At 40.2% G+C, this 12761-nt stretch overlaps 1 protein-coding gene across 2 annotated transcripts; it reads right to left on the minus strand.

Annotated features, from left to right (window-relative positions):
• Positions 1-976: 976 nt before the first annotated feature.
• cchcr1 (coiled-coil alpha-helical rod protein 1) lies at positions 977-10451 on the minus strand. 2 transcript variants are annotated; one of them, XM_044371622.1, is made up of 19 exons: positions 10100-10451; positions 8876-9170; positions 8609-8776; positions 8317-8434; positions 7872-8066; positions 7411-7574; positions 7175-7289; positions 6869-6979; positions 6024-6167; positions 5814-5924; positions 5430-5536; positions 5173-5285; positions 5013-5085; positions 4251-4369; positions 3948-4136; positions 2584-2685; positions 2275-2420; positions 2043-2184; positions 977-1916 (listed from the first exon to the last, which is right to left on the minus strand). In XM_044371622.1, the coding sequence occupies exons 1-19, from the start codon at positions 10176-10178 to the stop codon at positions 1876-1878; spliced, it is 2532 nt and encodes an 843-aa protein (XP_044227557.1). In that variant the 5' UTR covers positions 10179-10451; the 3' UTR covers positions 977-1875. The 2 variants fall into 2 exon arrangements, with proteins under 2 accessions (XP_044227557.1, XP_044227556.1); XM_044371621.1 differs by having other exon boundaries at positions 977-1939.
• Positions 10452-12761: the final 2310 nt, after the last annotated feature.

The raw sequence follows: 12761 nt of genomic DNA on the forward strand, positions 1-12761 counted from the left end.
TATTAATATTACAGAGATATCGATATAAGGCTGCCTCTAATATTAATGTATGACGTTAATAAATGATGTGATCCAAAATATGGCACATGAAAAGGCTGTTGAAGAATGAATATTAAATTTGTGGCTTGTTCCTTTAAAATTATTCTTCACATATTTACTTCACTTTGTAAGATTAATAAAGGATTAATATAAAATACAAATTAAAATGTTCTCATACCTTATGTGTTGTTCTGCAAACTCTGAGGCAGCAGAGCTAAGCAGTACTGCACTGCTGAAATCCGATAATATTCTTTTAAAAAATTTAATTTGATGCATTCGCTCTCCGCTCGGCAAGATGAATCACCTCTCCAGTAACCAGTGTGTCCCTGCAAATGATTTCTGATGCTCTTAGAAAACGGAGTAGAAAAGTCTCAACATTATTAGTATTTTCATTCTGCTCTCCTTCGGTTCTCAATGAGATGCTTTTACCTAGAGGCTGGAAACTTTGAACTATTGCAAAATTTATTAGTACTCATGACAACATGACAAATAGCCCAATTATATGGTTCATCTTGATGTTTATCAGCATCCATCCTATGATTGCAAAGCCATTTTAAAATTGACCTCTATAGAGGAACTTCAAATAGAAAATATTGATTTTTTTCAATATGAAATCATATAGGTCTTCCCAATTGTCCCCGTGTAATATAAAGAGAAACAGAGCAGATGCACCAATCACATTAAAACCTGCTTTATCAGAACAAAGCATTCTCAGCAACTTCATTTAAATTCTTATTTATTTAATTCTTAATGCAAAAATCTGAATTAATTTTAAAAAGTAGCTTATTTAAAAGCTTGCTTTAATGTTTTAAATGGGTTTGACGTTGCTACTGAGTGTTAGTGGTGAACTGAAGTGATGCCATGATCAAATCATCACTTGCTTCATCACCATTTTCCAAAATACTGTTTAAAAACATATCACTTAACACCACAGAACTTGCAATACAAAAATACTTTATTAAGTCACAATGACAAGTAAGACATGGCACCAGTCTCTGCATAACGAAGAGACACTTTGGATCATCACACAATCATCTAAACGAGTACTATGTCAGCTGTATTTGTATCTGTCAGGCTTCTCTTTGCCAACGAATAAAAAGCTCACTGAAACTGACAAAAATCTAGTTACATATTTGCATTTAATAAAGTCATCACCATGTGTCCAGTTATTTTCCCATTGACAGTTATTTTTAATTTAAATTATTTTATCTGATGTATCTTCACAACCGTATCAAATTAACTTAAAGCATTTCTTTGAGTCAATAAACACGGTTCAAAACTAGTCTGGGACCACTTTTAAAGGGCAACTATTCAAAACAAGTAGATTCGGTATAAGAGTGAACATAGTCTTATTGGTGAGGTTATTTAGTCGAAGCAAGAGACTGACGTACCAGATTATTCTGTTTGATGTTGAAACTAGATATTCACATAAAAATCTGAACCTTTCATTCAACTTTGGTTGAGAAGTGCTTTTGTAGATTTCACAAAAAAAACTTAAGTTAAATATTCAGTCAATCAATATATTTTTATCTTCGCTGTTAAAAATCATCTTGGAGATAAATGTAGAAGATGTATTAAAAGAATTTTATACCTAAATATATATTTTTGTTAAATTTAGCTGTCATCTTGTTAAACACTCAGTAATAATGTGACATATATATGTTTTTCTGATGTTTGGCTCCAGTGGCTGCACTTTTTTTCCTCCCAAAAGCATCAAAACTGCCCACCTGTCGTACAAATTAAAGGGTGTGTTGACTGGCTCCAGTGAAGCGTCTTCATGTATCAGCTGTGGATGGTTCCACGCTGTCATTCTGTCCCTCCTCCTCTGCAGAGTCCTCAGAGCTGTTCACCACTGCGGCACTGAGAGTGTGCAGCTCCTCCAAAACAGAAAAGAGTCTCGCTGACAGGATACAGACAGGTCACTGGTCAGATCAATCATGTCTGTGTAAATGTTAGGACTGAAGAAAAATGTCTGATAAGTGAGCAGTAAGGAAACTACTTACTGTGTGCAGGTAGCTGGATTTTTGCTTCTGCAGAGCGACTTCTATCTGCAGGTTTTTCTTGTTGTTCCCTGGGAGCGGTAGAGTTTTGTAGAGCTGTTGTGCGAACTCTTGTAAACTCACTCATCAGCCCTCTCTCTGAGGCCTACAACAAATTCAGGTCATAGGAGGTCATCAACAGCAATGAAGAAAGAAACTAAATTTTCCACAACTGACTTTTTCTTTAAAGTATTACCAGCAGTAGGTTTTTGTCCCTCTCCGTCTCCTTCAGATGTTTATTCTGGACCTCCCTCTTTGTGTGTTCACTGTGCAAATGCTGAGTTTCTCTCATCTGGTTCTCTTTCCTCGCCGCCTCTCTCTCAAACTGCCGCAAAGTCATAACTGCAAGAGCCAATACAGACATATCAAAAGCCATAGGGAAATGCTGTTATATACAGCGCAAACAATTCCAGTCATATTAGATCACAGTCTGCCTTACAGATATGACTTCAGCCCCCATGTTAAGCTGCTGTGGGCTGAGGTAGCATGGTGCTAATCCTGCTACCTGCTTTGGTGTGCTCTCTCCTGGCTGTATTGACTTGAAACTCCATCTGTCTCAGCTTCTCAGCACAGCGGTCTTCGATCTCAGACACTCTCTCCTGCAGGGCTGAAAGGAATAACAGATACAACATCCCTCAGTACAGAATCTCACACAATGGGAAACAATGAGTCTTTATTTCTGTATTTGTATGGACCTCAGGGGATGAACAGGATTTGATCAAATCTGTTAGCAAATTCTCATAGATAGCACGACCTCCACAAACAAGGAGCTGATTGAATCAATTTCAGAGTTATGAATTATTACAATGTGTCCATGGTAGTGCATAAAGGACTGACAAACAGCAAGGTAGCAATAGCCTAAAGGTCAGAACAAATATCAATTCCATTTAGTTTTTTTAATTCAAGCTGGTGGCAAACATTGGTGAAGCTTTTGTTTCAATAAAAGCAGAGAAATATACAGTGATGCATTTCAAAGAAACTGCATCCAACAGTGTGAATTTAATGCCTGCATTATGTTAAACTTATTGTAAAGTTATTAAAGCTATAATCAATATCTTTATATTAACAACAAATCATATGACTACTTGTATGTGAAAGGGTTCGCTCATAGTGATCAACCTGCAGAGAATAATCACCTGACTTTTGGTTGGGTGGCCTGCAAATTTGCTGTTTTGGTTCATTCTCTTGACTCTCATACCATTGTTTTCAGCCACAGCAGACAGCTGTTTTCATCTAAACAACTCTAAAAAACCCACTGTACACTACCTGCTCAGCACTAAACAGAGCATTTAGTAGTAAAAGAGCCAGATATTTCCCTCAGTTTGTGGAGACCAAAACAGAGCTTAAGGAGGGTGGACTTAAATTTGCCAGGTGGACAGGAACATGACTCCAAATGAATGCTAATGTTGGTCTGCATCTGCTGGATGTATATATAGGCAACTGTTTGCTAACAAGCTTGTTATAAAAACTTAAAAGGTGATGATATGTCAGTAAATGTTCACAGCTTGTTTCCGATGCTCACAGGTGGCAAAAAAAAAAAAAAAACAGTTATTGCAGGTTTAGAGCTTAGAAGATTTAGAGGTGGCAAGGTTGAATCCTTGAACCAGCTGGGAAAAACTGATTGGAGAAACTCAGTAACACCGTCCCTGAACAACGTCAGTCAAGGTGCTCTTGAGCATGTCACTTAATCCCCAAATGCTCCGGTGAAACTACTGAGAAGACTGAAGTGGCAAACTGATCTTAGGTGTGAATATGTGGAAACTGCGATGAAGGACATTTCTGAAAAAGATCAGGAGTGCTCAGTCTGCTCGCCCTGGATAAGTCAAGGCTGAAAAACAGTCATGCGGCTTTAGGTAACTGCTGCCTCACCCTGCTCGCTGTGCTCCTGCTGGCTGAGCAGTTCAGATTGGAGTTTCTCCAGGTTGACCTTGCTCTCGTCCAGCTGGGCCTGGATCTGCTGCAGGCTTTGCTGGGCCTCCTCTCGACCGGCCGCAGCCTGCCGGACCTCCACCCAGCTCTGCTCCAGCTCCTGCTGCTGCTCCCTCAGTTTGCTCTCATCTGAGGAGACGTCCGAAGGTAAACTGAGACACATGTATCACCAAAACACGGATACACAACAGATAAACAGATCATGAATTTTAATAAGGTGTTGTGAGTTGTAAGGGTGCTCACATTTTTCTTTCAGATCAGCCAACGCTTTCTCGATGAGCTCCGGGGTTCTTTTGAGCTCCTGTGTTAGCTTGTCCCTCTCTTCACACACCAGACTAAGCTCTGTTTGGAGGTTTCTGATGCTGCAGGGCAACACAGACAAGATGGCAGAGCAAACAAAAGAGCAGAAAGTCAACCAGAGAGGTAGAGAAGCAACTGCACAAAGTGTATAACAAGACAAGCCAGCCAGAAACCAACTGTTTTTACAAGTAGGCTAATAAATCCCTTAGAAGAACCGACTTTGCATACAATTGAAATAACGTGATATACTGACCAGATGAAGAAAATATTCTTTGCAAAACTGATTTCAGTAACATCAACCTAGTCTTTTTCCAACCTAAAAAAGCTGAAACTGATTATTTAATGTTTGACAGCTTCTTCTTTTTTGCATGGTTTTATAAGCACTATGCTTTTATTTGGACACTGTATAAATCAAGATTATAATTAAAATTCATTGAATTAGTGCTGAAGGGGTTGGTGGATTAAATGAATACTCAATAGAAGATGGTAAATTGATCGCATTTATATCCATCAGTCAACTGCCTATCTGACCAGTGATACATCATTTACATAATTTAAGAAGTAAACATATTATATCTACTGGTCACAGCTAAAGAGAAGAGACGGGTTTGTGCATGCTGTTGATCAGAATAAACACTTTCAACACTGATTTCTTGTACCCAGGTGGCGTTTAGGTGCATTCATCATGTAAAAATTGACAGATACCTGTCAGCAGCATGATCTGCCTGTTTACTGGCTTGCTGAACTTTCTGCAGAGCCTGCCTCCTCATGATCAAACCTGTAAAGCAAAAACATTGTGATGTCCTTTATCTATCAGACAAATGCAGTTTGAACTGAAGCATCACAATCAGCCCATTAACTGCACCATGGATGGTGTCCACTCGTCTTTTAGCGAAAGTTAGCCTCTGGGTGAAAGTGTTGAGTCTCGTTTGAGCTGCATCCACTTCTGCCACCTTGCTTCCAAATGCAAGACTGAACCTGTGAGGCACAGCAGAAATACATGAGAACATAGAATTAACTGTAGTGAAACTTCTAACACTGACAAGAAAAGTGGTTTTGCTTTTTTTTTTTTTTTAAACCAACCAATCCTCTCATTATTGAATTCAAATAAATGTGTTTTACCTATTTACTGCTTCTGTCAGGGTTTTGAGTTCAGCTTCTGCTTTGTGACTCTGTGACTTCAGCTGTGAGTTTTCCTTGTGAGTCTGGGTTAAGTCCTGTTTCACTGACTGGGGAAGAAAAACACACATCCAAATAACGTGGTATCTTACACAAATCTATTGCAATGCTCAGTTTTGAGTGTGTCTTTGTGCCCAGCTGCTGTTCTTAAAACCTCAACCGCAAATCTGCTACTAGAACCTTGCAAAGTTTTCATATAGTCCTCATCCTCTGTTGTGGTAAAAATGTGCAAGCATTTATCACTTTACTAAGCAGCCCCCAAATGTATCGTTCATCATCAAAATTTCAGACAGCCACTTAAATCACATCTCTTGCTCTGGTACTCACCTCCTTTTCCACTCTCTCCAGGTCCAGTTCAGCTATCCTGTCATCTAGACTGTGTTGGAGCACACTAGCCCGGTGCTGCTCCTGCTGGAGCTGCTGCTCCATGAATCTGACCTAAAACGCAGCACGATACAGGACCCAACTTATAACACTGTTTCAAACACACTGGACATGATTGTATTGTGGTATACTAAAAGACGACGGTTTTCATACTTTTGACAGAAGTTTATCCTTCTCTCCTCGTAGTTCAATGTCCTTTGAGCGAAGCTGGACGCACAACTTGAAGACTTTCTCTCTCCAGAGGTGAAGCACATTAAGGCCCTCAGATCCATTTTTCACAAGTAGGTCAGTTGAGGTCTATTTAAACACACACATGTAGGATAAACACACACGCGCACAATTTTTTAAAATGATGAATGATTTTTCTTTTTCTCCCACAAGCATATTACAACAAACACGTAACCTCCAAAGAACACAGAATATGTCTTGTTTACTACGATGGATTTCCTATCTCAAACAGCTTTCAAGTTTCTGCAAGTCGGCATACATTTCACAATAACATGAATGGAAATCAAAATCGGGTACAAAAGCAAGAAAAAAAGTTGGATGTAGCACATCTGGTGAAGTGCTCTGCCACCTGAATCACTCACTTCAGGGCTCTGTAGTCTTGTCTTCCATTATCAATCTAAAACCCCGTGGTCTGCTTTGGAAAATGGTTGGCATGAGTGTCCTCAAAATCACTTCAGACCATTTTTCCAGACTTCTGAGATAGGACTACCCTTGAAAACTTTACAACCTAAAGCCAACAGCACACAATGATAGGTAATTACAGTACTTGTTTGGCACAGACATATACGGAGGAAAGCAGTGGCTCAGCCTGCAAAAAGCAGTGGTAGTGCTCACCATGTGCTCTCAGCCTAGGCTTGTAATCATTTGATAGACCTATTTAGAGAGTTATGATCCGACTTGTGGCTTTCTGACAGTTTCCTGAGCATCCCCGTTGTTGACTGTAGTTGTAGTTGCTGATTCTAACTCTGAATAAACCAAAAAACACTCACCATCTTCGCCATTTTCTCCTCTTGGAGGGTGAGTATCTCGTTCACAGAGTTAAGTCTGACTGTCAGAAGCTCTGTGGTCATCTGAAGAGCCGCTTTCTCTTTATTCAGCCTCTACAAAATTTACAAGATTATAATTTAAAGACAAGTACACATAATGGGATGAATTAGTATAACATGCAAATCTAACACTAATTTGCTCCACTATTCTTTCATCAATCTACTGAAAAGAACAACATTTAAGTGTTTCCCCATGCAATTACTTTATAGTAGGCTGATTGCAATCAATACTGTTTATATTGTCTCCACCTCGACAGTTTCATTTAATTGTTCCTTCTCTCCTTTCTCTGGGGCGAGCTGGCCGATGTAATTTCTGAGGCTGTGCAGAGTTGCCGATTGTGTCTCAAAAGCTCGTCCCATTTGGCTGAAAAATGATATACACATAAAAAAAAAAAAAGAAATAAAAAAAAAAAAAATCAGTAACTCTGAGGCTCCAAAGTGAAATCGTAGTTCATCTCTATTTAGTTTTAAATTGAATGTGGCACCTTAAATGTTCTTTCAGCCCGTCTCTCTCAGTAGATACCTCCGTCAGACTGCTTTTCAGCTGCAGCAATTCTGAGGTCATTACTTGAAGTCTGTCCTGTAGTTCTCCGTTTGTTTTTCTTGCTGCACTCAACTCTGCAGAGTGGGAATCATTCAGTTGTTGCAGCTGAAAGTGAAACAAGGCAAACACTGGAAATTTTAAGACACATACAAATGATGTAATACCTTATTGATCCCCAAGGAGAAATTTCCTTTCACCCCCCCTGAGGAAGGTCAGACTAAAGGATCTGTTACAGAAAAGCTCAGGGACATTTCAGCGGGGTGGGTAATCACTGACGCGGGGGGCTTGGGCTGCAGGGCCATTAGCTGAACGGAGGTCACTCAAATAACTGCATCATCTTGCTCCAAATATGTGTAAAATTTAGGATGGTTTCAATTTCCTTGCAGTGTTTTTGCCACATACCTCTACCTCCTGCTTCTTCTGCATTTCCGCCAGTTGCTCTGACACTCTAAGAGCATGTCTTTTGGCCTCTTCCTCTGCCTGTAGCCTGCCCATCTCAGCCTTCAGAGCAAGCTCCCGGGCTTCCTCTTTGCTCCTCTCTACAGCTTTCCTCATCTTTGCAAATTCCTCACCAGACTCTCTCTTTAGTCTTTCAAGCTGCAAGACACAAAATGATGTTGAACACAACATGAAACACAGAAGAATATTCATATATGAAAGTAATCATGCAAATTTTTGCTGAATTAAAATTGCCAAGTGACAGTAAGCGACTATTAAGACAACAAGACTATACTAAAAACACCAGGCTACAAGCTGTCAAACTGAGTTATATAATGTCAGTAACTCTCTGGCGATCTTAGTCGACAGTAACGTCAAAATGAAATGTTTTATCAGTAAACAACACTACCTGTGAGCTTATTTTCTCCTTCTGCACGCAGCTGCAAGTGAGCTCCTCTCTGATTTGGCCGAGTTCAGTCTTTGTTTTACAAAGCTCCTCACGCATTGCTTCCAAATCATGGCCCTGTCTGTTGTACAAAGGTTATGCCATGTTAAGGTTGTTCAAAAGTATTTATCACTGATTTCTGCAACGTGTAGTTACACAGAGAATACCAGACTCAACCATAAAATGACTCAATTGCAAAGCATTATCAGGCACAGTACAACAAACCACTGCTTTGCTACATAAGCATATCTCCTACCTGTTCGAGGTGATGTCTTTGTCTCTCATCTCTTCCCTGTATCTCCCTGCAGTCTCTTTCAGGGCCTCCACCTGCCCCTTCAACCTATCAGCTTCAGCCTTGTGCTTTTCTGCCTCCAGACGCCACTCGGACTCCCATCTGGACCACTGCTCACTTCTCTCTGTAGATCTGTGTTTGAGGAAGAGGAGCTATTTGTGTACCCAATATGGCACCCAACTAACACACAACAATGGTATATCTGACCATATAAAACATATTGTGGGATACCTTGCCCTAAAGTCTGATGGGTGATCCACAGGGGCTCTTCCTCTTACGCTGTCTCTTTGTAATATCCTCATCCTCTGATTTTCTTTCCTCAGCTCCAGTATTTCTTGTTGGGCCTGAGTGATGGCCAGCCATGGGTTGGCAGGACCTGGATCCTCTGATGGTGCTGATGATAAATTTGGGTTTATCCAGGAGATGGATGGTGGTGTCCCTGAGACTTGGACGCGTCTGTGTGCTCCAACAGGTTGGACACTCGATGTGAAATGCGATGGGGGCACCAGGTTGTCCTGGATATTCCCTGCATAACATAAAATGAAATGTGACTGTGAATGAGTGTGTATATGTTAGCCAGTCTAGACCTATGCCAATGTACGACACTGAAGTTAGCTTCCGATTCACAGCTTCTGATTCGGGGTTAAGGGGCAAGTTCAATTTTTGCACCACTTACACTTGTGAAAAAGTGTTAGACATCTTTGCAAAAGCCTTGATTCTGTTTAAACCCACTTTCAGATTTGTGAAACCTTTATTCTATTTGTGAAAACAGAAAAAAAATCTGGTCTGGATGGAGAAATAGCAGTTAAATCGACTTTTTTCTGTTGTCACAAATAGAATAAAGGTTTCACAAATCTGAAACTGTGTTTTAATGAGACTCTCTAGAGTCTCCTTGTTAATCTAGTCCAGATTTGACAAGGCTAAGTACAGTGGTTTTGGGGGAAAAACGCTGAGAAATCGCCCTTTTTCTGCTTTCATAAGCAAAATAAAGGTTTCACAAATCTGAAAGTGGGTTTAAACAGCGTTAAGACTTTTGCTACGATATGTAACGCTTTGTCACAAGTGCATGTGGTGCAAAACGGAGAATAAGCCGCTAAATATCATTTATGTTTCCCTTAACTTTCCTCTGTAACTTTTCCCTTCATTTAACTTCACCCCCAATCAGAAGCTAACTTCAGCGTCGTCACCAATGTAATAAATATTTCTACTACGTTATCCCCAAACCTTTTGACAATGAACTGTAAAGAGAGTTAGAAAGATTAACTTGACCACTCCCCTCCCCTAAAACAGCCTCTTCTTCTTGATAATAATCGGTTAACAATAGAGCAGACTAACGCAAAATAGCTCAGCCAGTGTTTTAATTTAACGCAGGTTACACTGAAGGCTAGCTAATGCTGGTTTTCAGTTAGGAGCAAATGTCAGCTTCACCAAAATACGGCTGGAAAAGCGACTTACTTGAAACCGTCGCTGAGGTGAAATCAGTGGGTACGATAAGCCTGTCTTTCCCAAAGTTATGTCCCTCCATGTCCAACATATATAATTGGAAATCACAAACTAAACAGGAACACAAACAGTTCCCAAGTTGTTGTGTTGCTCTGATAGCGTTTATTCTCCCGCGACTCACGTCATTCGTCGTTGCCTTAGTTACAGGTTTACAACGGTGAACTCTCCGCCTGAGCTACTTATGTTAGCCAACTTTTTATGTTCAAATTAAACGTCGTTTAAATTAGTTAAAGGATTTCAGCAGTCGCTGCAACCCGGCTAATATTCATGTTTATTAATTTAATATAAATACACAACAAATTACAACAGCGCGGTGCATCACGGGAGATTGGAAGGAACCTTAAAGTAAACTTGGTTTTCGTTTTCCCTGAGCGCAGTCTTGCAGGGTGGACTTCCTGCTGTATCAGACTGCCCCACATTTATCGTCTCCTTCCCAAGACAAAACCCTGCATTGGCCCAGGCTAAACCGTGATATTGGTGCAGAGTTTACGTGGCACGGATCCAGTACCCAACCTGGGATAGCAGCTATCCTGATAGACCAAACTCAGGACATCCTAAGTCCAGTACCATAACATTTTGTTGCACAGGGGTGGAGCTGTGAGTTTGATTGACACACAGTATCGTATGATAGGAGGTAATGATAGAAGGGTCTCAAACTCCATAGGGGATCCCTATCATAATAAGCTATACTTCAGTGCAGGGTAAATTACAAAGCATTATAAGCTGTTAGATACTGATAATGAACACTGGCTGGGAAATCACAGCAGGGAGAGCAGCATACATCATATGAAAATTAATCATTACTTCTGCCTACCTGTCCCTTAGTGTGTGCAATTAAAGTTCTGGTCCATAAGAGCATTCACATGAGATTATTCCATGAGGTATTTTAATTTGAATAGAGATATCATTGTGACCATTAGTGGAAAATGGGCTCTGTGGACACGCACTTAATGAATTGATAAACTAAGCTTTTCTTTTCTTTACCCAGGACCCCCACCTCAAGAACACCCAGAGGTGTCTGACAGACAATTTCTACATGATATCTCCAGTCCTACAGAAAAGGGAGCGCACCTTTTAGAGTAGCAAATAAGTGCAGATTTTAATGATTTGGTAATAAGTTGGTTTTGTAGCTGATTTTTTGGAATGAGGTGCATCTATAAATATGTCACCTCCAACTCTAAAATGATCAATATATGAATAATTTACATTAGACATTTGCATATTTTGACAGATTTCTGTGTGCTCACTATCCTCTGTCTGCAATGATGCACATTTTGTATTCACTGCATCTATAACCTAAAAACATGTGTTCACTGTCAAATGAAGGACTCTATCTATCACTTGTTATGCAATTGGCAGTATATTCATTGTGCAATAGTCACTATAACCACCATATTTTTTATATATCTTGTTGTGTTTTTTCTTCTAGTATCTTCATCAGCCATTTCTATTTGCTCTTGTCTTATCTACTGTATATCTCTACAGCTACCATGACCCACTTTCCCCTGGGGTTCATTAAAGTTTCATACTAATCTAATGTAATCTATTTATGGTGTATTCAAGGAACAAAGATACATTTTATTTTGTTTCATTTACATTAATGAAAAAATATATAAATATAACCTGACAATGAAATCCAGTGACATACAGAAAGTAAATTAACTGAGAGGAAGAAGTTGTAGGAAGGAAATGGCTATGTAAATATCTCAACAAATGACAAAAATTTATAGAAATATAGGTACATTACCAAGAAACACGAGAGATGCCAGGACAACATGAAAGACTGTGAATCTTGCATCATATCCATTATGTAGTGAAATGGTTGTTTGAGGAGAACGGTAGGAGTGCTGTGCATTATTTGGGCATGCTGGTGCTGTATCGTCTCAGCACTCAACAGACACTGCAGTAGGTCCTGAAGAACAAAGCAAAGGAAAAGAGGGGTGGGAAAGGGCCACTGGGAATCCAGAAAGCAAAGACAATACTGACCCTTATTAGACAAAGGGCTGAATTAAGATGCTATGTCTCCTTGAAGGATGCTTAAGAGATAATGAAGGTGGATATTCACTGACTACAGTGCTTGAAACACAGACATGACAGATGAGAAGAGCATTTTTAAAAGGCAGACAGCAGACTGTGGTAGGTTTATGAGTTGTCGCCAAAAAGGTTTAATATGGCAAATTGATCTGGGATCAGGTGGCGGCAACAGCAGCAAGATAGCACAGGTGTTCCTCTCCTCAGCTACGTCTTCCAGCTCCTCCTGGGTTATCCCGAGGAGCTCTCAGGGCAGATGGGATATGTAATCCCTTTATTGTTGGATGTACCTCCACAGGGAGTCATGCTTATCAGATGCACAAACCACCTAAGCTGGTTCCTTTCAAGGAAGGGAGACTACACTGAGTACCTTTCATTTATCTGAGGTCCTTGCTAAGACCCTCAGGGTGAGCCCAATTCGACCTCTTGTAACCTCGATTTTAATCTTTCAGTCACCCAGTGCTTGTGACCACAGAGGCCATGTCAGTTGTTCTTCTTCTTGATTCTGCCAAACCCCTCTCACAGTTGAGTTTGCTCCACTGATGCTCCTTCCTCCAGCCAGGCCTGCAGGGGAGCTCATGGG

This window comes from Thunnus albacares, chromosome 13 (assembly GCF_914725855.1).
Source record: "Thunnus albacares chromosome 13, fThuAlb1.1, whole genome shotgun sequence".
Taxonomy (NCBI): Eukaryota; Metazoa; Chordata; class Actinopteri; order Scombriformes; family Scombridae; genus Thunnus; species Thunnus albacares.